At 33.0% G+C, this 27,859-nt stretch overlaps 3 protein-coding genes across 6 annotated transcripts in view; 1 reads left to right on the plus strand and 2 right to left on the minus strand.

Annotated features, from left to right (window-relative positions):
- Nucleotides 1-1,525: 1,525 nt before the first annotated feature.
- Zcchc7 (Zinc finger CCHC-type containing 7) lies at nt 1,526-19,204 on the minus strand. 2 transcript variants are annotated; one of them, XM_085947651.1, is made up of 6 exons: nt 19,046-19,204; nt 14,626-16,393; nt 12,005-12,077; nt 11,793-11,916; nt 4,753-4,890; nt 1,526-2,883 (listed from the first exon to the last, which is right to left on the minus strand). In XM_085947651.1, exons 1-6 carry the CDS (start codon nt 19,046-19,048, stop codon nt 1,576-1,578), a joined length of 3,414 nt encoding a protein of 1,137 aa, XP_085803777.1. In that variant the 5' UTR covers nt 19,049-19,204; the 3' UTR covers nt 1,526-1,575. The 2 variants fall into 2 exon arrangements, with proteins under 2 accessions (XP_085803777.1, XP_085803778.1); XM_085947652.1 differs by having other exon boundaries at nt 14,626-16,417; nt 18,975-19,204.
- Nucleotides 19,205-19,763: 559 nt separating this feature from the next.
- LOC147072590 (vesicle transport protein GOT1B) lies at nt 19,764-27,402 on the plus strand. The gene is made up of 2 exons (XM_085947010.1): nt 19,764-20,380; nt 27,265-27,402. The coding sequence occupies exon 1, from the start codon at nt 19,913-19,915 to the stop codon at nt 20,333-20,335; it is 423 nt and encodes a 140-aa protein (XP_085803136.1). The 5' UTR covers nt 19,764-19,912; the 3' UTR covers nt 20,336-20,380; nt 27,265-27,402.
- LOC147072591 (epidermal retinol dehydrogenase 2-like) overlaps nt 25,887-27,859 on the minus strand; it is an 89,898-nt gene continuing 87,925 nt past the window's right edge. For all 3 annotated transcript variants that reach the window (XM_085947003.1, XM_085947006.1, XM_085947005.1), the window contains exons 5-6: nt 27,234-27,395; nt 25,887-26,738 (exon numbers count right to left, since the gene is read on the minus strand). In XM_085947003.1, the coding sequence (XP_085803129.1) occupies nt 26,669-26,738; nt 27,234-27,395 (232 nt within the window). In that variant the 3' untranslated portion in view covers nt 25,887-26,668. The remainder of the gene's footprint in view (nt 26,739-27,233; nt 27,396-27,859) is intronic.

The raw sequence follows: 27,859 nt of genomic DNA on the forward strand, positions 1-27,859 counted from the left end.
TTTGTTAGGTAGGTACATATTCCATTTTGGTTCTAGCGTAGATTAATATAATGGTTCTCAGTCTTTTTCTTCAAGAAGAATAAATTATATTATTGTCTGATAGTTTTATAAACTAATTCAATAATAACCATTACAGGAATTTAAGCTTCATTATTTTATTAATAAGTAGGTCATATGAAAAGCATAATAAATAAATTAGAAATAGATTGAATTTTCCTCCACAAGTTTCTGCATATTCTAAATGAACCCGTTAACAGGGTCACAAACTGATTGAAAATCACTACTAAAATAATTATTTACCTCTGTTTATCTGTCTTGTGTAATAGCACCTGTCCTGATCTAGATTTCCCTCTGATTAGTGACGTACAAAACATCGAGAGTGTCGACAGCTTCAAGTACCTGGTGGTACACATCACGGGAGATGGCATTTTGCAGAAAGAGCTCGCTATCCAATTGGGAATGGCTGGAGCAACATTCAACTCGATGCAGAATGTCTGGGACTCACGATTGTACTCTGTGAAAACCAAATGCCGCCTATTCGACGCTTGCATTCTGACGGTGCTGCTTTATGGTAGCGAATCATGGCACCTTACGAAGGCTCAGAGTAACCGTATACTGAGCTTCGAAAACAGATGTTTGCAACGAATACTGGGTGTGCGGTGGTATGACTTTAGGAGCAACGAGGAGATAATAGAATGCACCAAGCAGCCTCTCATCACGCTGAAAGTGAAGAGGCAACGTTGGACCTGGCTCGCCCACGTGCTGCGGATGCCAGAAGAGAACTTCAACCTGGCTTGCCTGTTCTTCAAGCCGACCGGATTCCGGCGTCCTGGAAGGCCGCTGAATACAATCCACAGAGTGTATACGGCGGAGCTACGGGATTCTGGTTTGACCAGGAATGAAGCAAGAAGACTGGCGAGGGACAGGGATTCTTGGAGGCGCCACGTGACGTCCATATGCTCCAGTTAAGGGGCGGATATGGCAAAAGAAGAAGTTTATCTGTCATAATCCTGTTTTATCAGAGGTTCGCTTTGCATTTTATAATGTACAATGCGATATTACCTATATATGACCGATGAGGTTTAATTTTTTCGCTGGGTTCATGGGGACACCCTGTCAGAAATTGTATATGCCTCAAACTTTGAAATTAGTCAAAAGCCTATCCTACTTGTATGATAAATCAATATATATGACAGACAATGTACATTTCATACAAAATTAAAGCATGTATGTGCTCCACATTAAACTCAGTTTAGAGTTGAGTGTTTTGGATGATGTAAAATTTAATATTGAATACAGATACATTTTTGGTATTAATAAATACTGATCTATTACAGATTATGAAAATAATCAACATTACGATCGATTAAGCTCAGAGCTTTGATTCACTTTTAACATATTGTATCGTCACTGCAGTGAAAAATCATAGACTGATGAGTACAGCACTAGCGAAATACCTATTTACATAGAGGCAATATACATTTTTATAATATACTATACACCTTTTCGAAATAAATACACTAAGTAATAAAAATATCTGGTTTATTTCACAATATAAATATTACACAAGGTACTTTACTGCGCCTCAAAAATATATTTATCAACTCTGGAAGTGATTTTTTTTAAATTGTAAAATGTGTCCTTTGACGTCTGACCATTTTGGATTTTTTGCTCACACATGTTCAACAAATGATGCGTTGAATCAATAATTGCATAGGGATCACCAGCCGTATATCTTGATGCGTCTTGAAGTTTCCTTCTGGTAATGCGAATGCGGTCTAATAAGGTTTTCTTTTGATTAGTACCTTTAGAATGATTTTTCTTTTTATTGCTGATATATTTTGGGGGTGTTGAATTTACATCATTTGATGTATACTGACTGATAAGTTTTGAATAATCATCTCTGGGGGTTTCCGAAAATATTGGCAAATAACAATCAATTATTCGCTTCCTCATTTTACTCTCAATAACAACACTCTGTGAATACTTCAATTCAACTATAATACTTCTCAGTTTAGCAATATTGAGATGGCCATTACTAAAACCCGCCTGCCCAATTAATATTTTGTTCAGGAGTTGTCGAGAATTGTTTATTTTACTACACAATGATTGAAGTTTATTTTTATTAATTATTTTGTTTTGATATTTGCTTAATTTCTTGTATTCCTTCTCCAAAGATTGAAGATTGCTGTGAATATTATGTGGATTACCAAAATCTTTGTTATCAAGCGAATTAAGACAGTTCACCAAGAATTTTACAGCTGCCGTTTTGTTTTTCGGCAGAGTGCATTTCGGCGAGGAGGGAATAGTAACTTCAGAAACGTTCATCCACTTTTTGAACTCAACTTGGAAATTTTCGTGTTCATGGATGTTCCCTGTCAATAATAAAATATCACCTAAATCAGTTTTAGATTGATTAATGGATATGTTATATCTAGAGGAAGCAGATTTTATAAACTCTTTGCCTTCGTCGGAGTTAAGACGTGCAATAGACTCTTGTGACAACAAGATATGTGACGATGTTTGATCATCACCTTCAATAGTTTTTGTAGTAGATGCATTCTCATGAATACTACTAATCGCTTCGGATAACTCTTCACCATGAGATGTGATATACTCATTTGCACTCTTCCTTTTAATAGGAGTTTGATTATGACTATTTCCATCACTTCCCTGTCCAGGGTTATCAATTTGCTTTTTTATACTATCGCCATAAATGGGAGTGTATTCAAAAACATATGGAGAAGGAATCTGGAATTCCGAAAATGAGATAAATTCCTTGCAACTATTTATTAAATGGCCTCGTCCTGTGCAGCCACTGCAAAACAACTGAGATGAATTTTTCCGAGACTTGTCTTCAATCAATGGAATTTCATTTGATATCTGAAAAAAAATAGCAAAAATTATTTTAGAATAAAGATGACATCGTAGTCGTAGTAAAAGAAAAAAAATTAAATAACAATTTTCACATTTTGAATGATATGGAAAATCATAAATAAATAAAAATATAATTTATCATTAATGCTGTTTTCGATACGTTTTGACTCCACTGTCAGAAAATATTACCCTCTAAATACAGTCGAACTCGGTTATTACGATCACGGACATAGTGAGATCTCGGATGTAATGAGGAAACATTCGTTGACATTTTAGTTTATGATTTTCTCCATACGTCACTTATTCACTTATTCACTTTTATAACGAGCTACATATCGGATATACCGAGCAAAAATATCGTCAAAAATTTTCTTAAAAATGTTTAAACATTTTCAACCGTAAGCAATAAAATCCGACCGTAGACCGGTGCAGCCGGGATCAGATTACGTTTATGACACTAGTTAAGTGTCAAAGTTAAGTACCTAATTGATGTTTTCTCCGACAACATTGAAAAGGTATCCACACATATCGTTGAAATTTCATGTAAAAAATCCAAGCTGAAGTCAGTAGATACCTACCAGCATTCATTACAATAAACAACTTCTTTTGTAGTTTATGAATGCCATGCTCGTTTCGGGGAAAAATTCTAATTGTGTATTTTTGTTTGAATTATGTCTTTTTGTGTTATGTGACCGCTCATTTAAAAATACCTATTCTCCGATATAACGAGTAATGCTTATAACGAGCAAATTCAGTCGGTCCCATCTTCCTCGTAATAAACCAAGTGCGACTGTAATTCCATTTCCAGAAAACATGAATTTATATTTTTTTGGTTTTGTGATGTCACATTTTCTACAACCCTCTCCCGTATATCCTTTGTCTCAAAACATCACATTATATTAGACCCCTCCCCCCTTAGGGCATGACATCATTTATGGGTGACCCCGAAGAACAGAATGCGTGTTATAGAGATGCAAATTTTACTGTGGTAAACAAATTAAATTTGTAGTGAATTAATTACCCAATTAAAATAATCATATGGAATAAGCAGTATGTGATGTCTTTTATTTTAATTAATTATAGATATATACTTGAAAACATCTCAAGCATATACACTAGAAAAAATCGTTTTGTAGAAAGAAAAAAAATACGACACCTGACGGGACTTGAACCTGTATCTGCTGGATTCGCGCCAGTATGTTTTACCAATTAAACTACGAAGATTTTAACTAGTAGTTGTTACATGAAATGATTACCGAATTGCGTTACAAGGTTGGCTATCGGTTTTAGTATATTAAATTAAGGGAGGTATAAATTAATTCCTTAATTACTAACCGACGTCGAGGATTATTCCATTATTTAATTTTTCTAGTGTGTATATGCATGAGATGTTTTCAAATTATGTATATTCAGTATATATAATGTTACATTCTGAAATCTTGTGTCTTATTCGTTGAATAAAAGAAATGGTTTATTAAAATTATAGATAGTAATAATATATTGTTCCCCGATAAGATTTACAGTTAATTAATTGAAGTGAATACATTTTGAAAGATAAAAAAAACTGACGATAAGCTTACATTTTAATTTTGTTTGAAGTAAATTGCTATGTTCGCTCCTAAGTGGAGTATATGGGTCTTAATAGGGTGGAGGTTATATTAACAGATGTGTTTACAAGGAATAATTGTTAGGCATTTGCCCAACCCACTATGTTGTTGCACTGGATCAAACACATGTTAAACTAATAACATGCAATTTTTTATCCAGTCGTGGGATTGAACTTGTGACCTACGGCTTTAGAGACAGTCGTTTAGCAACCAGATTAAAAAAAGGGTATATTTTTTTAAAGAATGAACAAATAAAATATATATTTACAGTTCGGTGGTATCTTCTCCAAATGTCTGGACAGCAATCGGATGGATGCCCATGCCCTTTACATATTTCACAGTGGAATCTCTTCCATTTGTAACAATAGCGACAATCCGATGTGAACATATCATTTCGGCTACCGCACTGGAAAAAAGATACAAAAAATCAATCCAGAGGATAGGGTACTTATTCTATCACCTTCAAAAAAATTATTAAACATTAAACTAAGGACCACATTTCAGGACTCAGAGCAGGTATGGCTGACTATTTTCTACATGTGTCAATATACAAAAATTAAAAAAAAAAATATCATGTGGGAGATAAATAAAATAATAATGAATAATTCACAAGATTTAAGAATGTAGCATTCTAATTATTGAACATACATAATATTGAAAACACTTCTGAGAAAATATATTATAACCAATAGAAAAAATCTTTTTGAAAAAAGTAAGACATCCGCAGGAATCGAACTGCATCTCTCGTGTATCGCGCCCACGCACGTATACCACTATGCTAAAGGAGTTGTACTTAATTGCGACAAATTTTAACTAAGTAATGTCTTTTAATACTTTTTTCAAAAAGATTTTTTCTATTAGTTATACATATTTTCTCAGAAGTGTTTTCAAAATCATGTATGTTCAATAATTAGAATGTTACATTCTTAAATCTTGTGAATTATTTATTGAATAAAAAAAATTGTTAATTAAAAATAATTAGCAAGTTCAAGTTACAACAAAAAATCTTGGAGTGATCCGTGACATCGGATAGTAATTAAAGTAATACCTACTTTAACTTAAACTACAAAAGCCGATCGCCAATAGTAGCTCAATTCGGAAAGTGCTTCAGTGAGTATTAAAAGATATTAGTAAAAATTTGTCACAATTAAGTATGACTCCCTTAGCATAGTGGTCTATTTGTGTATTTGTGTGAATGTGATACCCGAGAGATACAGGTTCGATTCCTGCGGGGGCGGTGTCTTACTTTTTTGAAAAAGATTTTTTCTATTGGTTATAGTATTTATTTTCTCAGAAGTGTTTTCGAAATTATGTATGTAAAATAATTTCAGTTTTTCATTCCTCCAAAAGCTCCAGTCAAATCATTACCGAAACGATGTTTTACTTTCGATTTGATATCGCTATATGAGTGTCGCTAAATTTCAAAACCCGCTAAAACACCTTTTTGAAATAATTAAGATAATGTATATATCAATGGATTAGTAATTAAAATCTCTACATGAAAAGTTTATCGCCTTTTTCAAAATCCGCTACGATTGACTGTCATTTATGAAACAAAATCAATGCGTCTATCAATTCCTGCCATAACACTATGTGTAACATTCAAAAACCGCTTCATCACAACTGACCAATAAAAAGCGAGAATCAGACTAAAAACAACATGGCCGCCAGTACATTTATGTTGTGACTCGCAAGAAGAATGTTATGATGATTTGATAATTTAACTATTTGTAGTCATAAATATGGTTAAACGTCCAATTAATAAAGCAAGGAAGATGTTGAGCCAACCAAAATCTTGGAAAGTCAACCAAATGCACTAAAAATAGTAAGTTGAATGTGACATAAATGTGTTAGAAATGCATGGGTCACTACCTGAATTTCCAGTGGTGTGCAATTTAAGACTGAGCTGAACAGGAACAAGGTCATTCATAGTTCATTCAGAGACTAATCTCAGCGTTGAAAGGACGTCATTTTAATTCAGTCTAACCTCAAAAACCTCTAACCATCGGGGATTTATTTTAAGGAACGCAATAATTATTATTTACAATTCTCGGTCTAATGAATAATCATTATTACTTTTATTATTATTACCTCCAAACATAACATATGCTACGTAGCCTGGTGCCGGCCGACGGAATACAGGGCTGTCAAAAAATTTTAAGTTAAAAATAGCTTACTGTACAGATGGAATAATTACATACTTCCAAGCGTCAAACGGCATACAACATTCATCTAAAATAATTATGAAAAGACTAGCTGATTATGTTATGTTATTTTTGTATTGTTCTTATTTTTTTGCTTATCAAAATATTTCACATATTATCTGATGATGTGTATTTTGGATATATCGTAATATGTATCTGTGGGTCTATTCTATACTTATCGAACACTAAATTGATAAATAGTATCAAACTTAGGGTAGGTTTGTATCAAAATATTAGCACTTATTGTAACAATTACACGAAGCCGGTTTTTATTGTTGCAATAAGTGCGATATTTTAACAGCAGCAAGATAGGTGCTGTTAAAATATAGCACTTATTGCAACAATAAAAACCGGCTTCGTGTAATTGTTACAATAAGTGCTAATATTTTGATACAAACCTACCCTAAGTTTGATAATATTTTTCACTTTATCACTTTAGCGGTCGATAAGCATAGAATAGACCCACTGGTCTCATTAAAATTGCTATTAAGTTGATATAACATAGGAAAATCTGTAAATCATTAAAATGTTAATTTCGTTATAGTTTTTAATTAAACCGGTGCAATTACATATTAGATTTAAACACTGTTGTACTGTGTGACTTTTACAATATCAGATAAAACTGTAGGATGTCAGCAGAAGAGTAAACAAAACCCAGCTCATGGGATAACCGAATGGTAAGCAACTGTATATATTATATTTTCCCGCCAAATTGCACACAATTAAAAACAATTTATCATAAAAACAAGTAAGACGTCTTCGACAGCCCTGGGTGATTGATTCGATAAAGTCGGCAGTTTTTTTTTGTCTTGTTCTCTGCGATCGCTAGCTTTGAATAAAAAAAAAATCTATGGGTGACCACGTTAATAATCATTTTTTATGAGTATAAATTATTTCTTGCATTGGCTTTTATTAATTAATAATTATTGTACCTACCAACTAAAAGTAAAGTTGCGTTACTTGTTTGTAAAAGTGTCAGACTAAATTAATTAAACTAATCGGGTAAGTAATAAAAAGTCATTAATTGAGTTAGCATTTACTTGGTAGAATTCCATTTTAAAAGTCACTTTCTTTTATAATAAACAGACATCACTATATTAATTTTTTTTAAAATATGCATTAGAATTAAACAATATGTACCTATTTTTTTTTTAATAGTTATGTAATAGGTCTTACATATTCAAAATAAATACTATTCATTAATAATGTTTTTTGGATAGCACATGAAATAAAAATGTAGGTAGATATGTATTTCAACATCCTTCGTATGTTTAGCTCTCGGACAATTTCAGGTTAAAACGTTATTAATATATTATTATTAAGTTTATATCGTGGCTATCCATCATATTGGTTGCAATGTTTTCCACCAAACACCTGATTAACAAATTGAATTTAGTAACATTTACGTATATTAGAAGATATCATTTTTTGGTCACCCCATATTTTATACACTTTGACAGTGTTATGATTTAAATTAAATAAGAGATCATTATTATTACTTTAGACCAAAGCATTGTCGGCGACCTTTGCATATTACCAGTAGAGCAACAATTCCGGACCAAATGTAAAAAAATCATATTTTCAATTCTCAAGGGCAATTCTGTAGAGCGTCCCCTTAATTATGAGTGGTTAAAACTGTTCTTTTCACTAATATATTTTTTTACAAAGAATAAATGGTCACGAAATTATTTAAAAATATCGTTCTAATATAATATTTTGTATACATTAAATAATGATACCCAGCAGATAAATTAATATAAAAAGTTACTAAATATGTACTATGCAAATTTTATCTAATTATCTTTTTAATTGATTAATTATTTGATATGCATATATTATGTTGTGTTGAGAAAACAACATTTTTGTAGCAAGAAATTTAAATAAAAATAATCCTAATTCATCCTACCACGCGCCACCAATGGAACATTCTGACATTAAGAGGGCTCGCACATCAGAACTCGCCGCATGCGTCTTACGACGAATTCGTCGATGTGACGTCATCGTAAACCAAGAAACAAACGTTATCAAATGGAGCTTCGCAGATTGGCCAATGCAACTGCAACGCGAGACGATCCGCAGATGCAACATGTCGTATGTCATACAGCCTGCATGTTGGATCGAAGCAAGTCGACTCCGCGCAAGCGCACAGCCTGCGGCCATCGGCCATTTCTGTCTCTGTCTACACTGTCATCGCTCGCTCAAAAAATAGCAGACGAGAGACTTCTCCTTTTTCGCGTTTGACGTTTGCCGCTAGCAGATGTGCGAGGTTGTAGCTTGCAACATTCGTCGGCGGTCTCAGAAGATTTGATTTATGGCCGTTGTCGCCACAAGGCGAGTTGTGATGTGCGAGCCGGCTAAGTTGTCAAAATATTCCCAACAAAATACGCTATAACCTTCAATGCATATTTCAAAAAACCGTTACAACACTATGTAACTTACAAAAGCTGCTATAACCAAGCATTTAAGTGTTTTATTTGATCAGTGGACTAGAATACAATATAAATAGGTGTGCAAAATATTTATTTATTATCCATAAACTGAGAAGTTTTTATCGATTTTGTCAAAAAAATGAAAAAGTGTTATAGCGGGTTTTGAAAATTATGGTACGTTTACATTTGACACTTATATTGTCATATTTATGTATGACACCATATTCACTAAGTGTAAACAGTAATTATATTAATTGTACCAGCCACTTATTTTGCGTGTGTCGACACTCACCTGTCACTTATTCAATCTACTTATATAGGAAAATGTAAACACCACGTATTCGACAATTCTGAACTTGCAGCGATATATCACCGAAGTTGGACCACCGTCTACTTTTAAGTCAAGTACCTGACACATTATTCGTAGTTTGACAGGTAGTGAATTGCATAGGTATATTTCTAAAACAACGGACAATCAATTATCATACATCATGAATGTATGCCCAACGTTTACGTTAATAAATGTACTGTAGCGATCTGTCAAAAATCATAGACAGTGAGAAATAAATCGGATGTGCCGTGTTCTATAGATTTTGTTCGAAAATAACATATCGCTTGTTCTCGGCACATACGATTAATTCTGATGCACTCTGTGAAGAAAAAATGCCCTTCAAATGGTATTACCTAATTAATATTATATTGAATATGCAATGACGATCAAGTGTTAGATATCGCAATGTTACTGTTAATCGTTCTTCTACACTTATGGCATTTCTGAATTGTGTCTTGTTTTTTGGCAAAAGGTCCAATCTTGCAAACTAAAGTTCACAAATTGAGTTGGATCTTCGATTTAAAACTCTGACATTAAACGGAAGGCACCTAGTTCTTCTCGTCGTGAATCCGTTCCCGCACCCATCTAGAACATTTTTTCCTCCTTTTTGTTGCCAAGACTTAAAATAATAACACTCGCTGCTTTCTTTTTTAACATTCCCATATTGACAACTGACATAACGTTTTTGAGAAGTATACGAAATAAGTGTCCGAATAAATTACAATACCATATGAGGCGCCGAGTGCCAAAGGAGCTCAAGCGCCAACTTTACGATTTTTGACATTTGAATGTAGGTTTTTTCTATAAATCGATATGTATCATGCCACAAAGTCTTATCGCTCAAATAATTATAGATATTTTACAATAGAGATTTATTTTCTGTGGCATAATTGTTTTGGTCGTTATGTCGGCACGCCACAGAAGCTTATCCGCCATTATACTATGGAGAGCGCGAGACCAAAACAGCTGTCAGATTTGTCTTATTGAATATGCGTTCTCAACAGTGAAAAAAACTAAAAATGAGCTCAAGAAGGATTAGAAAAATAGTTTCAATGTGTGTTAAACCTGTAAATGAGGAAAATCGCGGTAAATTTAACATGTTTTATCCGTTTTTTATTCACATACGCTGTTGTTTAAAATATTTTAGATTACTTTTGAAATATGGTTATTAACGGCATTTTAGTAATTATGTCCACTAAACTTTTACTTCCATGAAAGAAAATAAATCTTATTTCTAATTTCATCTTGTTTTACATCCAATTACGATTGATATACACTAAAAAAAGTATTTAAAAAATCACCCGAATCCTTGAGAAAAAATGATGGTGTTAAATTTGAATAATGATTTTGTTATTTTGGCCAGTTTAGAGTAACGATTTGATTTAGTATTATTAATAATATTGGGTATATAGACGGTTATTACAAAAAAAAACAATCCAAAGGCTTTGAAATCATTGCTGTAATGGCAAAAACGTATTTAATATTATAAGGCAAATTTTATGCCAAACAAACTCATGTAACAATCATAACAAATTTGACCATTTTTTCAGTGTTTATTTGGCATAATAAAATTTGTTTATATCAAATAGTTTTTTTATTGCTTTCCAAACCCTTACATTAAAACATTTTTTTTAAATGATTTATTTTTTTAAATTAACGCCATTATTTGAGTTTGAAAATGTTAATGCCACAGAAGCTTATGCAACAAAAAAAAGTATCAAGTGCCACCTTTTTTCATTTTTCTATATGCCAAAGAGGCTCAAACACCATTTTTTTTAGAATCCAGTAGATATTTTTAATTAAATATTATTGCAAATAATACTTTGATTTTTTTAAATTTGCTTTGCTTAGAAAATAATTGTCCATTTCAACATATAAGTTTAAAATTTAAAAAATAAAATCACTGAAAACTTGTCGGCCATTTTGTAGCACTTTTATTAAATGGTGCTTGAGCTCCTTTGGCGCTCGGCGCCTCATATGTAAACACCGCATATATTTATTCCAAATGTTGCCATTGAATAAAGTGTAGAGACTTTATTTCAACGAGAAGTATACGAGAATTTTATGTCAGATCCATGCAGGTGTAAACAGTAAGTGAAATTTTATGTCAGACACATAAAATAAGTATAACGGTATAAGTGTCAGATGTAAACGTACCATTAGTGACATAATTCATCGTTGGCCCAAGGAACTATTTTGAACTTCAACTTCCTTCTATTTCCATGTGTTCTATTCTAATCAGATCCAATAATTATAAAATGATAATTGGAGATTATCACATTTTACGCATTTGTGTTAAAATTAAAAACTGCAAGGTGTCATAGTTTTATTGGGACATACTTACATTGAGACATATTTTGTTAGGGCACCTCAGTTCTCTGTGGCCCTCAAATCCGCACATGGCACATTTCTTAGGCTTCGAATAACAATTGTCTTCCCGGTGTCCCGGTTTATTGCAGAACCCACAACTATAAAAAATATGGAGGATTAGAACATGTGCCATGGCACAAGCGATAAGCATTTACCACAATATGTTATGACTATAAAAATACTTACATTACTTGTGATTTTTTAAATCTCTTTTCTCTGAGTTTATCTGTTAAATCTATTGGCCAGTAGTCTTTCCCATCTAAAAAAGTAAGAGAGTTAGAAAGAATGTTTCATAATTAATTCAATATGCCCGCAACATTGTATACAACGATATAATAAGTCTTAGGAATGATATAATAGCAACTGATATTAGAAAATCGTTAAAAGATTCCTACAAATAAACCAAAATAAAATAATGAGTATTAAACATGTTGACAGTCCCACGATGGCCGCGCGGCTTAAGCGTCGGCCTATAGCATCGTGGGTCCCAGGTTCGAATCCTGGGTCTGGCAAGTACACATATTGTTTTTCAATTTGTGTATGAGTCAGAGTATGGACCTAATAGGTTAAGAAAGTGACTGACATCCATTTCTCGTGAAAACAAAATCTGTTAATACAAACCTCAATTCTGTGGAGGCCCATATGATCTTACTAGGATGGGACATGGTCGGAAGAAATTAAACATGTTAAAATAAATTGTCTGCTTTAGAAATGTATATGCAAAATTTTAAGCATAGTTCGGATTATCTGTGTTTTTCGTTTATCTGTGCCGCCTCTCCCCACCATTAGCCCGGATAATCGGGAGTCTACTGTATTACAATGGAACCCTGATTATACATTTTGAGGGAACTGACAAAAAAACATAAATACCAGGAAAATGTAAATGAGGTAAATTGAAAAATACAATTATTTTTTTTATAAAAAAATTATTTAAATTGGTTAGCTGCACATTTTTGGCCTATGTATATATAAATTAATTTGAAGGTTTTGTCTCGTATGTCATAAAGTAAACGCTAGTAAAAAATTTGAACCAAAACAAAAAAATGGCAAAGTAAAAGATTGCGCAACAACTGCATGCATATATGAATAATATGTATTTCAAACGTAAACTGCTGGAAATAAAAACATAACACAGGGTTTTAAATGTAAGTACTAAAATGAAAATTAATGGGACTGCATGAGAAAACATGAATCCTGGGCATGTCAAATCAGGGTTTCACTGTATTTGCAAAGTCATATGTTCGGCCCAAATGCCACTCTTAATTAGCGATTGACTGCATTACTCCAATATCATCTTTCTATCTTGGAATACTCGTAAGTTCAAATCAACTTTTTTTCAGAAGATGTTAAAAATTATCTATTATTTGTTTTAAATTAAAAAAACAAACTAACTCTGTATACACAATGATTATCACTATTTACCAGTGGCGAAGGGTGGAGGTAGGCTGTTAAGATCCGCCATAAACCGTGCACACTAAACTTTGTCAGTCATACATAATATTTGTTTTCATTGAAATAACGCTACAATTACCAGGTGGTGTTGGTTAGGTTTTAAAATTCATGAAAGGCTGCGAAAACCAAGCCATAATAGATAATAGTCAAAAAATACTTGTTTTTCTATAAAATATCTAAAATTATGCAATTAAATCATACATTTGAATATTTTATAGATAGAAAAATATTTTTTATCTATTATAGGTTGGTTTAGGCAGAAATTTAAAAAAATATGTGTAATATGTATTCTTAATCCAACGAAAACAAATAAGTATGAATGAAAAAGTGTGAACAATTTTGTCATATCGCCCAAATATACCAAAACTATTATGGTTTGGTTTAGGTAGGGTTTAATTGATTTTTTAAAACCAGCCAATACCGTCTGTAAATTGCAGTCTTTGTTCAATAAAAACAAATACATATCGGGAGCCGAATACTACAAGGTTCTAAGTGTTCGTCCTTGAAAAAACAAACCCAACAATGAAGTAGTATTCTAAGCTGCCTCATTGTTACTTTTGTTTCTCCAAGGACAAACACTTAGAACCTTATAGTTCTCCACTCGCGATATGACTAACAAAGTTTAATGTGCACTTTTTATGGCAGATCTTAACAGCCTACCTCCACCTTTCGCTACTGCTATTTAAGAGGTTTACAAATTTGTTTGTTGTATGGATATGAATTAGGAAGATTATTTGGATTAATTTTTGGAATAATTACATGTGTTAAAGGTGTCAGAATCTTAATTGAGATCTCATTTGGATTTACGATTTTAACAAGATAAGACTGATGATATGCATAACGACAGTATGAACATGAAATGTACATAATAACATATGTATCAAAATTTCTTTGGTAGAATTTACATATTATATATTGATTGTAATTCTTGAGATGTCAAATAAAGGTTGTAATATACAGATCTGTGGAGTCATGATGCATTGTATTTATGACGAAGTCATGTTGTCAGAAATAAACCGATTCAAACTATTTTTTTCTAACTAACTAACGCATTTACAATGTTTTTTTCTCAACATGCCCAAACCCAAACGAATTGAGTCTACGTTACGATGGGCAATTAAATGTGCCTGAAATTAATTGTAATAAAATTTTGCCGCAATCGATGAATACATTATACAACAGCTTCGCATCGAAAGGATCAATTAATTGGCAATATCTGTCCCATGTGTATTTTTATTATAAAATATTACAATCCATGTAGGAGCCACGGTCAGATTTTAAATCTTTTTTTCATGACTGTACAATAAAATTCTAGAAATATTATAGGAAACTTTCATATAACATAATATACTTACATGGCATTTCTCTCTGTAATTTAATGTGATCAAAGTCAGCGCCTGAATCGAAAATAATGTATGATTCCAGATCATCAGAACGATTCTTGCTATCAATTTTATTTTTTTTCTTCTTCTGAGAATTTTTCTTCTTATTAACTCTATCATTTGGTGGGGTATCTTTCATACCTAAAGTTTGCGAATCAAGATTACTAGAGTTGTCTATTCCGATAACATTCGCCATCACGAGGCTGTCGGATTCGTTATTATCGTAAGATATTGATTTCTTTTTTCTTTTAGGCGTAAATGTAACAGGCACATCCACTACGCTTTCTGGAAAATCAGAACTTTCCGATTCGTAAACATCAAGGGAAGGAGTGACATAATCTATATTATTTACTGTGTAACTTATGGATTTTGTGACAGAGTTCTTTTTCTTAGATTTACTTTTAGGAGTGGCAAAAGTATCTTCTCCGTGTTCAGGGCTTACCAACGTATTGACGCCGGTGATTAAAGTGGGTAATTTTTTTATTGCATCTTGACTTTCGAACGTTTTAGTGTAGTCCAGCATAACGGCGTCAACGTCACTCGGAGATTTCTTCTTCGATTGTTTCTTCGGAGTGGCCTTGACAAGTTTATCACATAAATCTTCTCCGTGCAACTCAAAGTTAAACTTTAAATTAGATGTCTCATTCTCGTTAGAGGTTATGTTTAAATTAGAACAGTCTGCTAAAATAAACTCATCTGAAATCGACGATATGATTGAAGGCACAGGACTGACGCAAGTAATTTTATCTGAGGTTATATTTGAATTACTCGGCGATTTACTACTTGGTACGGTAGGCTTTCCTGGCTCAGCAGAGACACTCATAGAGCTAATTTCTTCAACGACAGCAGATTCCATTGATTTATTAATAGCATCTTCTACTACTTCATCGTCAGAGCTTTCTATATAGATAGCATTGATCGGTACAACAGGTTGAGGAATTACTTCGACGTCTGATCCATCATCACTGCTATTTAAGTCAATAGTCAGAATCTTTGGTGATTTGGAAGGGCCTTTTTTCTTGCGGTTTTTAGGCTTGATAGGCAGTGACACGGGCACGAGCGATGGTGATTTAGTTTTCTTTGTAGTAATCATTTTATTACTGACAGATTCATTAGGTCGTTTAGCTGAGTTCTTTATTAATATAGTACACTCACTTTCCTCGCTGATTGCGTCACTATTTTTTTTTTGCGTTTGGGGTTTTAATTTCTTTTTATTAATAATCTCAGATTCATTCACGCTATTCTCAGGGGTAGTATTAACTAGACATGTCACATCAGATGTGTCGGTTGAGCCTTGATTTTTTAAAATAGTTTTACTAATGGAATCACATTGCTCTTCATTTTTGCTGTCATTTTTAAATGAGACCGTCATAATGAATTTGGTTTTACTAGTGTCCTCAACTGGAACTTTCTGTATAGAAACAATTCTATCATTAGAAGATTCCTTTGAGGCACCGTTTTGATTGCTTTTAAATTGTCTACCATTACGGTGTAAAATTTCAAGACTCTTTTGCGAATCGTCTACATTGGCATCTTTGCTAATACAATGTTCATCAGTCGTTTTCAAAGTGGGTCTTTTGTTGCTGTTTTCTTCATTGTTAAATAAAACCGAATGTGTGTTTGTTATACCATTCAAATTTTCACCAAATTCCGGATAATTCGTGTTTTCACCATCAACAAAATGAATCATGGCATACATTTTCGCTTCCAGGTCTTCATCTTCGCTAGGTGATTCGACATCCTAAAACAAATTAAAAACCACTTACTGTAAAAAAAGTAGATAGTAATACACTGAGCTGATTCCATTCGCTTTTCGAAATATTCCATTTATTATAAAATTTTTAATTTATGATTTGTTTTTATGTTAGGTTATAATAATATTCTTATTATTTATGATTTGTTTTTATGTTAGGTTATAATAATATTCTTATTAACATAAAATGAATATACAATAATTTTTTATTTATTTTCAACACGTTTTGAGATGTCATAACAAGCCTGTGCTGCCAATTACACAAAATTTATCACCTATTTATTGTTCATACATAAGATTATGTCATTCGAGTGCATAGATAAATGAAATTCATTAATGAAAATATACTTGTATTCAAGTGGATTGTTTCATCTAGATTGCGAGTGTTGTACTGAACCTTTTTTTAAATAATATGTTATTTTTCCATTCTTTTGACAATTATTATGGTTTCAAATAAAACTTTTATGATGACAAATCAGAGTGATTTTGAATCTGGAAGTGAGATAAGTGATATTATTCCAAAACAGTGAATCTGTCAGACTATACAACTAGTGAGAGTGATGAACATGTAAATACATCTGAGTTGATAATTAGGCATTTCTTTTTTATTTGAATGTATAATATTATATTCTTTGGTAATTGTGCCGCAGATGTAATCATAAGCTTTTATAAAATTTTTTTTACGAAAACAGTTTATTCCATGTAGACAATTATAATAAACACCTTTTTCTTTCGGCGCATAGGCTTTTCGATTCAATAATTGTTAATTGAAAATTTTCTTACATTTTGATGCATCATTATCACAAACTAAGATTATATTAGGTAATATTAAGTTTTGTTAGGTTAGGTTAGGTTTGGTTTGGTTTGCTCTAAAAAGTTATAAAATCTCATGATGGCATCTGCGGCACATTTACCATGTAATTTCCTAAGCATTTGTACACATCAAAAATCATATTATAAGATAAAATTATTTTTTATTTTTAATTTGTTTACGTGATTGAATGCCATATAAATTATTTAAATATTAATTACTTAATATTATTATACGCAAAGATTTTAGGCTTACCAATCAGAGCCTATAGTTTTCTATAGACTGGGATTGACATGCTGAGGTCGTGTGACATAAACTTCATACAAAAAAACATCACAATTCCCAGCAAATAACTAGACAAATTTGTTAAAGATAGATGTCGCGCTGTGGCACATATTTTTAAGCCTTTAACAGACATGCTGTAATCTGTATTTTTTATAATATATTCCTACTTTCCTACATATACGACAGGTGTCGTTGGCAAATAAAATTATTTTTATAGAATATAAGTGATTATTATTATACCTACGTCAATATGCAATTAATTTTTTTTAAAGTAGGTAGGCTTTAAATAATCGCCTAGTATTTATAGTCTTCGCCACTGCCGGTGCTTTTTACTGGTTCTCCGTCATCGTAATCTGTCATTCGCCATTTTGGATTTTAGCTATCTTTTTGTCATCGAATTATAGTACGCGGTCCAAGCCATTATAGTATTTCGGCAAAAATTATAGGCCGTGTAGAAAATGAAAGTTTTTTGTTTGTCACATAAACATAACGGAGAATTCGAGAAATTCCGATGCCCTGCTTTATTATAACACCTCTTACGACCGAAAAATGCTAACACCGGCCGCCGTCATTAACTGTCATGTTAGTTTTTTAGAGTAGGTATACAACACAAAACGACCTCGATAGACTAATATCGCACACTGAGATCTTATATTATTTATATTATACACCTAGATTATACTTACTACGTCCCTCGATTCACGTTATTATGATTTCCTGTGATTGAAGTACGAACATTTTACGTAACTTTAAACATCGCAACATATGAACCCCTAACCAAACCGGCGAATTCAATTAATAAAATTTGTCAAAATTGTGGTATTTTTGACGTACTATACTTTTTTAATAGTACGCGGACGAAAATGTAACTTTTGTACAAAATGTACTATAGTTATAGTTCAGTTGGCAAAACTGCGCTCACTGACAGATGACAGCGAGCGGTGGCGGAAAACCAGTAAAAAGACCCCCACTGCCTATTGGGCCAAACACAATATTTAATGATAAAAAAGTGAGCTTGAGCAATCGCAGGATTCGAACCAAAGCTCCACGGATTTAGAGTCGGGCTTTATGTCCATCACCGGCATTACCTCACTTAGGTTGCCATAATTCTGTTATTATTTACGTTAACAAATGGTAGACACCAGACACTAATTAAATCTGGCACACGGATTACCTGTCAAATTTGATGTGCACAAAGCTAGAATCATAACTTGTATGCATTTATGCTTAGGTACTGCTAATGGGGTTGATATGATATATATATAAATAATCAATCCTATAAAATTAAATGTTTGATAATCCGGTGGGAAGCAGTTAATTCAAGAATTTGAGATACATCACGAAGACCAGTGGGCATACCTCTGCGTGTGGGACTAAACGAGTTATTTGTGTCTAGGGTTTTATAACACTGTTATAGTAATATTTCGAAGATTTTTAATAGGAAAATATTTCAAGTGTCTATAATCTATATACTTAATTAAAAAAAACTGTTCGGTATGGACACATAACCTACAAATATATAAAGGTTTAATGTTTTATCTTACCATATTTACAATGAGAAGGATAAATAAATATGGCGAATTTCATTAGCTATTGACGTGAAAAATCACGTCAATAGATTTAGATAGTAATTATCCGTTTACATTTATCGCAAATACACAATATTTATATTAATTTTGTCGACCACACGTAACACTGATGATGAATTGCAAAATAATGTTGCTAGTCTATTGCGAAATGTCTAATACGGTTAAAAAATAGATCATTTTGACAAGGCTCAAAACAAGCAAGCAAAAATAATATTATTCACTGACGTTTTTTAGTGTAAATACAAGAAAAACGTTAAAATTGTATTCAACTGGTTATGCCGTAGGAAATCGTGCCTCTCGACTTATTAACACAGAAAATTTTGATGTAGGTACATTGACATCATTGACGTCCATCCTTCACTTCAGTAGAAGTTTTTTTTAATATCACTATATGTATACAACGTGACCGTGGAACAGTGCTGCCAACCCTGTTGTGGAAACGCCAAACGGTTTTGACATCGACATTGATTTTTCCGGGTTCTGTATTATAGTGATCATAGTAGAAAATAGTAGTTATGGTTAAATTTAGAAATCAGAGTCCATAGACAATTGTTCTAGTCCCCAGCTCCGAAAATATCTAGTTGCCGGATCGGATGATATAGTTTCAAAAATTTACTTACTTTATTCTAACTTTGGTTTGAAAGTTAATACTTTATTAAAATAAAATTATAGTTTTAATTTCTTTGTAACACATTTCAATGATATCAATTGGCTTATGACTACTAATTAAGTATATGAGTGACGTGGAACCTTTAAGGTTATGGATAATAGTGATGTACAGAAGGATTCACTAATTTGCAATTGCATATTTTGATATTCACAATGTTTGAGATAACTGACACTCAGAAGATTGGTGTGGGGTTAGCTGGATTCGGTGTAACATTTTTGTTTTTAGGAGTGTTATTGTTGTTTGACAAAGGACTTCTAGCCATCGGGAACTTACTGTTTATATGTGGGCTAGCTTGTGTCATAGGACTCGAAAGAACATTTAGATTTTTCTTTCAGCGGCATAAAGTGAAGGCATCGCTTGCCTTTTTTGGTGGAATAATTGTCGTGTTGCTCGGCTGGCCAATAATTGGCATGATAGCCGAGACGTACGGTTTTGTTTTATTGTTTAGTGGGTTCTTCCCGGTGGTCGTCAATTTCCTGAGACGAGTTCCAGTCGTGGGATCAGTGTTAAACTTCCCTGTGATCAGCTCAATTGTTGACAGAATAGCAGGGGATTCAAACAGAACAACAGTATAACAAACTACACAAATAGGAACAGAGCACTCAACATTTCCGACACAGGTTACTAACTAAAATGAATCTAATATTAAAGAAAACCTTCCTAAAAATTCAATACCATCAACATTGAAACGGTTTTAATCCAAGTAAATAGGTACTATCTTAGTCATCTAGTATCTAAGGTAGAACTATCCCATACCTATATAATATTATATAGCGTGGTTCTACCTTTGATACGAGAAAACTCAAATGCATGTATCTGTACCTATTTAATAGAATAATGTCATGCATTTGGATGGAAAAGCTGCTTGTATGTTGATTAATAAATGCTGGTGCTATAGAGATCGACAACTATAACGTAAGGTGCACCAATTTCATGACGTAATGGGTTGCAATACTCACATCGCGACACTAGTGACAAAGTCACATCTCATGTTATAGTTGTCAGTCAATAGTGCTCTGTAGTAGTTAAGATTACGTTTAATGGGTATTCCTCTTGCTACCCACTGATGACTAATAATTTTAGTACAAGTCGGTTTACGGGAAGCCAGGAGGGAACAGCGCCAATTTTCATAGCTGATTTTGGCAAAATTCATGAATTCAAGAAAGAAAGAAAACCTAACCTAACCTAACAAATAATCCAGTATATCGGCTATTTTCAAATTTTGTTTGCCGCTGGCTTCCCTTAAACCTACAAGAACTGTAATTTTTTATACTATACCCTCAGCTAGCATTCTTAAAATCCCTCGTAGCACAGTCCAGCTATTTCAGTTTTGGCCATCCAAATCTTCATTTCCCCTAGGGCAGGGGTCGGCAAACCGCGGCTCGCGAGCCACATGTGGCTCTTTGGGTATTGGCGTGCGGCTCTTTGCCAAATTCCCTATTCACATTTAAAAAAAAAAGTATAATTGTTGTCGTTTTAAATCTGCCCATTGTAAAAGTCGAGAAATTAAATTTTTCTCCAATTCATGAGCACTTTTGAAATAGATTTTTTTGGTGGATTTAGCAAGTTCCAAATTTGTAGGTCTTGCACCAAAATTTCGGATTTGGAGAGAGAAAAATGCTATTTAATTTCACAACACAGCGGAGCGCTTTTTAATACATGGTATAGCTTTCCGAACTCTTATTCGAGTCTACGTAATATGTATGTGAACAATCATTTTCAAACATGAACAATATAAATAGCATTTAGAGAAGCCAAATAACCGATGAGAATTTGAATTGAATTAAAGTTGAAAACTACAAGTTACATACCAAACATACAGATACTCTCCAAATAAATGCAAGGAAGGTCATTGTTCATATTAGTTTTAAGGAATGCGTGAAAATTGTATGTAACTCATACTTCAACAATAAAAAACGTATATTTGCGTTAGTTTTATTCGCAAAATCTTCTTCACTTGATAAATAAATAATAACATTCACTGAAATAAATCATATTTATAAAAATATATGTATGGCTCTTGAAAATTTTTTTAACCGTCGTGATACTCATATTTGGCTCTTTTGGTCCAAGAGTTTGCCGACCCCTGCCCTAGGGGATACACACATAACCTGCCTTGCTGGTAGTTAACTGACTTCCATCCGTTGTAAAAAAATCTGTAAATATAACCTTCACTTTGTGGATGTCCACATTTTCCCATAACCTTCCTTGCTGGTAGTTAACTGACTTCCATCCGTTGTAAAAAAATCTGTAAATATAACCTTCACTTTGTGGATGTCCACATTTTCCCTCTTAGAGTGAAAATGGTAATTTACATCCCTACCATCAGGAATATGGATTAAATGATTGACTAACAACCAATCTTCTTAATAAAATCTGTTACTTACGGGAATGTGTGGTTCATACAACTTGTTGAAATATCTCAAACATATAATCTCATGCGCTTTCAATCCTCGGCTTAACTCATTGACCGCTGACGGCACAGCTGTTGTGCCCTCATTAGGGGGCCAATAGATATAATTAGCATGTTATTTAAATGTGGTAATTAAATACTCCACGGCGAAACGGTTAATGGAGGCCTTTCCTTACTGCCCACACTCTTTTCGGTAAACAGTATTTTATTACAACAACCATCTCATCGATCCAACGGTTTCTTGGTCGCCATTTACACCTTTAAATATCTCTTGGGTACCACCGGATAATGTGATTTGCCAGCGATGATCTGTTCTTTGAGTGATGTTACTCCACTTCAAGGCCTTGATCTACATACGCTTTGTATTATGTCCCAACACTTCCTCGTCTATTTATTTAATTTTCGATCCTTGCGCATTATAAGCAACATGCATCTCTCTATCTATACCGTGTTGTGGTAGCTTAGAGTACTGAACAAAATAATTATATATCAGCTCGTTCGTGAACTCTGAACTCCATTAAGTACCTACCTTCCTTTTCCATTTTGGTCCTAGGCATAATAAAACATTGTTGACTATAATTCGACCAACTTAAAGATTATGCAAGAAAAATGTTCGTTTTTTGGATATGTGAACAAACATTTTCGATCATAAACCACAATAAAAATTCTTTACGATCTTTACGAGTTTTGAGAATATCAACTACAAAATTAACACCCGAATTCAAAAAAATGTTAAAAAATGTACAACAGTTTCATTCTTCTCATTATTTTTTTTGTAATTCTTATTTTTCGTGATAATAAATAGTGTATATCTAAAATTTGTATTTTACTTGCGGCCCGCCGCTCATTTTGAATTCTTGAATTTGGCCCTCCATCCAAAAAGTTTGCCCCCCCCTGATCTAAACACTGGTATAATTTTTGAATATAATATCGTGTTTTTAATAAGCATATTTTTTTAGTTATCTAGTGGCTAATCAATCAATTAATAAATTTGGCTTGCATATTATTAAACCGTTTTTTTTATTCAATGAATGAGTAAGATTTAAAAATGTAGCATTCGTTATGAATGTAATATATTATATTATATAATTTCAACACTTCAGAAACATACCCATTATAAAAGTATTGGTTCGAGTCCTGCTCCATACCAATATTTTTTTCAAAAATATATTAAGTATATAAGTAAATATATATTTAACTTGCATAGTTTCTTCTTATGAAGCTTAGAACATTTACCAAGCCTAAAGTGCTTACCTGTATATTGTTTACTTCTGCCCAAAACATATTTATCACCCAGTACTGGAAATGTAGGTGTGGCTGGTTACGCCCTTTGAATACTATTGATTATGAATAAATTTAACAGACATTAAAATCAATAGTAGCCGGCTATGGAATGGATACAATAAAAAAATATAATATATTGCACGTCTCCACTGTGTGGATGCCCATATGATCCTATTGGGATCGGACATGGTCAATAGAAAAGAATTGCAACTACTTATTCTTGTTAAATAAATACGTGTAAACGATTACATTGAGTAAAGGCTCCGAAACAGAGTATATGAACTCGTCACAGTGTACAGGTGTTGAAACACTTTTTTCGGAGATTGATTGTTAGCCATGCACTCAACCTATTGGGTTCATGCTGTGGATTCAAAATACACAGTGAAAGAATAATATGACTAATACATTATGGCAGTGGCGAAGGGTGACTTTTAGAAAGAGGTAAGGCTGTGGAGATCAGAGAAAAAAAGCACACTTGTCAGGTAACTTACGGGAAATAAGAAGATAATACTTACGATATTACTACTGATGAATAGGGGCACACTAATGACAACGACACACTGGTCATATGTTTCACCGCTGAATTTGTCAAATTATTTAAATCACTTATGCCAGTAGATCTCCATGCAGACTTTTCTTTAGCAAACAATACGCATGGCCAACAAAAAAGTTTGTTTAATGTATAACTGCCAGTTAAAAACGAATATGTATCATATAAATTGTTGTGAAAATGTCTAATATAAGTTTTTTTGCTGTATTCAAATCTAAATGAATCCTTGGAAGGTCAAGCTTTGATAATTTTTGATTTTTGAAGAAACGTCAAACTCGGGAACGATCGCACAACAATTTTCAACTTCAATCGGAACACAAGACAATTTAATAAATGCTTTTAAAGTTAAATATATTTAAAGCACTGACGAATGATTTCGGTACAATATGAGATAATTTATCCACATTCAAAACACAGTAATACACTGAATTTTGTAGTATAAAATAAAACTTTATCACCGTCTTTGAAATGTCAATATGACATGAACTGTGAATAGCATGTTATGTTTGTCTATGACTGAAGTAACCTAAATAATAATCACGAAATACAATATTTATTTTTAATAACAATTTATAAATTATATGTGATCGAACACAATAGTAATTTTTTTTTTAATCATCCTTATTATTTATTATTTGCTTAAAAAAATAGTCATCGACAATAAACAAATCAACATAGAGTGTAAGCTTGTCCTGTAGCGCTTACAAGTCTGGAACAAATATGCAGACATGTATGAAGTTGGCGACGGACTCGCGGTAGAAAAACCGGCGAGGATTATGTTCGACATAATCCTAAAAATAGCACTCATGTCTGTGACGTTCCATCATTTATTTTTGATTCGAAACTTGACTAAATTAAACGCTCTACTAAATTCTGACGATAGATATTTCACTCTCTCTCAATATTTTTATTATATTACCTAGTCCTAGACAATCTAGATATTTATTTATTTAAATTAAATACTTGAATATAGAAGGTAAGCTTTAAATAATCGCTTAGTATGGAGCCTTCGCCACTGCATTATGGTATGAAAATATTTAAAAACCACTGAGTTAGTTAATAAGACTGCACAAATGTCCTCCAGGATCCCTGTCCTGAGTACTTGCTAGCCAGTCAGTCACACTTAGTGTATTTGCATCCCTCAAGTTTTAGAGCCGTTTCACATGAGACACTGGTCTTTGGACACTCCATATACATATAAATGAACGCGTCACACGTGTGTCTCTGTATGAATGCGCCCATTCATTTATGTGTAAATGCAGCCTCTCGAGACACCTGTGTCTGGACACCGGTGTTTCGTGTGAAACGGCTCTTAAATCTTAGACCAACTCCTCTGAGGTGCCAAGTGCACACTGGGGGGGTTTCTTTCGTAAATCTTATTGAAAGTTCTGAATTCATTGCATATAACGTGCCATGCCCACCTGTCTTCTTTTCAAGATATTATGTATCGTAAGTCTAAATTACTCTAAGAACTCAGCGTTGGTAGAAGAAGGTTTTCTTTAACCGGTTCACTATTCTTTCGAAAATTTCATTTTTAATTTACTAAGGCAATAAATTACACTCGTGCCCGTTTATGCCATCTATGGTTGCATTGTTATGTATGTATGCCCCCGTTATACCTCGTGCATACAGACTGCGCCTACTGCGTTCCACATTTTCTACTGCGAAAGGGTCGACAGGCAAGCGGGGGTCGAACGCGCCATCCAGTGGTCCATGTAATGTCTAATACTTACATATCTTTATATGATTCATTTAAAGCAATTACCCTCAGTCATGTCTTCTATACATATTAATTTTTATATTGTCATCATGTAAAATTAAATATGCACCTAGTCACTTTGCACTGACCAATATGATTATATTAAAGAAAACAGTATTTTGAATCATTGAATATTTTTTATTCTCTTTCAAATAGAAATAACAGTAATTTTGTTTACATTCCATGTGAATGTGTTTTTATACAAATATCTACATCAAATACGGGAATGTTGCAACATATTACATATTACATCACAAATCAAAAATAAATACCGTTTTACATACCTACCTATAAAGTCATTTGCATTACTCTAGGATAGTTTGGTACATTCTCATATAAGTGTCAGATTCATAGATGTGGTCGTTATGTTAACCTGACTATTGAGAGTTACGCTTGACTTAGTTACACAATGATACTTAAGATGACAACATTGCTTTTTGCGATCGAAACCGCTGTTAACTTTACAATTCCGATTTCTGTATTATGTATGTGTTATATATTTTAAAATTGACATACAATATAAATTGAATAATAATAAATTCACAGTTTGGTCGCGTTATCTATGGTTTGATTGAATTGTACACATTGTGGATACAGTGATCCTTGCATTCTGATCTTAATATATCAATGACAACACCATGTCAACATATAATTTTTCTTTATCGTAAATGAATAAACTGAATACTCTTTTTCTGCGTTTGATTATTTTGAGAGCTGTCTTAGATGTCTGGCACAACACGAGTTGTCGCTTTCGGGTGTATACGGTTAAGCGACTTGGGTATTTAAGTACGACTTTGCATCTGGCCTTAAGTATTTAGTAATAATTTGGATACTCAGGCATGTTACATTTATAATCCAATAAATTAACCTTAATTATAATATGTTTCTATTCTGTCTTTGACTTATCGTGCCAACTTCCAGTGTCTCAATATTTTGTCATTCCATAGATGAAATAATCCTCCAGAGATATGCCTGAAATAAAAATAAAAAGAAATTTTAATTACACACTTGCACAGTGTAATTATTGTTTTACAGAATATACTATGGAGTGAAAATTATTGAATAAGTAGGTTTAGAAATTGATTTTGTATGCATAATTTTAGATAACTTAGACACTAAATGATAATTTATTCTGATCTCTTTGAATTAAATATAAAGCTTTACTTATATTCAACTGGCCGTCATCTTTCAACTATAATTTGTATTATTGAATTTAGTTTTCGACTGTCACCACAACATTGTGGGACCATTGCAGAGGCCATTCCCAAGTTGCCAAATTCCACTCTAAGTGTGGCAAAAAGTGGTCCCACAGCGAACATTTCTCAGAGTTAAAAGGGTGATAAGCTTACTATATTAGATGCAATCAAGGATGCCAGATCGGACATTGGATTGAGAATAGTCTCTGCAATGAGTCCGATAACATGAAAATCACAAACAATATAAAATTTAAATTTAGTTATTCCCAACCTTATAATATTTTTGACGTGTTGTGTTGCAGATGGTAAGGTGATGCTTGCTCTGCCGGCTTCTATGGCTTGCAAGATGGCTGCCGCCGACTCCCGAACGTCTTCGAGAACGCCCAGCCTCGTCACCCTCCGAATAACCCGAGTCACGTGAACCGGATCTCCGCTGTCAAACAAACAAATAAATTATATAATTATATACTTTGGCCTTTATCTACAAATTATACATATTATGTATACATATATATATATATGTATAGAAACCCTATTTTTGCCACATTGTATGCCCCAGTTCTGTGTTTGTATTGTATTGGTTTCAATTCTATAATCCTAACTATTAATTAAAATTGTTGAAAGATATTTGTTTTTTAATATTTATATATTAAATATAATTATTTATTGCCCAGTTAATTAAATGAAGAAATTTATGTAATTAAACAGGTCTAAAATTCCATAGATATTTTAATGGTTATAATATTTCTTTTGGATGAATTTATAACTAAGATATTAAAGGTGGTTTGTACCATTGCGGGCACACATCAGTTGTTCATAGCAGATTCAGTTGTGTGATTTTTAGACCTCATCTCGTGATACAAAGGATGACCGTGGCCACTGGGTTTTACATTACCC

The sequence above is a fragment of the Rhyacophila brunnea genome, unplaced genomic scaffold (assembly GCF_057557595.1).
Source record: "Rhyacophila brunnea isolate RB1 unplaced genomic scaffold, BYU_Rbru_1.0 scaffold_2, whole genome shotgun sequence".
Classification (NCBI taxonomy): Eukaryota; Metazoa; Arthropoda; class Insecta; order Trichoptera; family Rhyacophilidae; genus Rhyacophila; species Rhyacophila brunnea.

What these genes read in the sequence shown, in the direction of transcription:
- Zcchc7 (XM_085947651.1), bottom strand. An exon ending in ATTACAGAGAGAAATGCCAT is followed by an intron (nt 12,078 to 14,625) that starts GTAAGTATATTA and finishes TTACTTTTTTAG; the next exon opens with ATGGGAAAGACTACTGGCCA. An exon ending in TTTAAAAAATCACAAGTAAT is followed by an intron (nt 11,917 to 12,004) that starts GTAAGTATTTTT and finishes TATTTTTTATAG; the next exon opens with TTGTGGGTTCTGCAATAAAC.
- LOC147072590 (XM_085947010.1), top strand. Translation starts at nt 19,913, where the DNA reads ATGTTTGAGATAACTGACACTCAGAAGATTGGTGTGGGGTTAGCTGGA.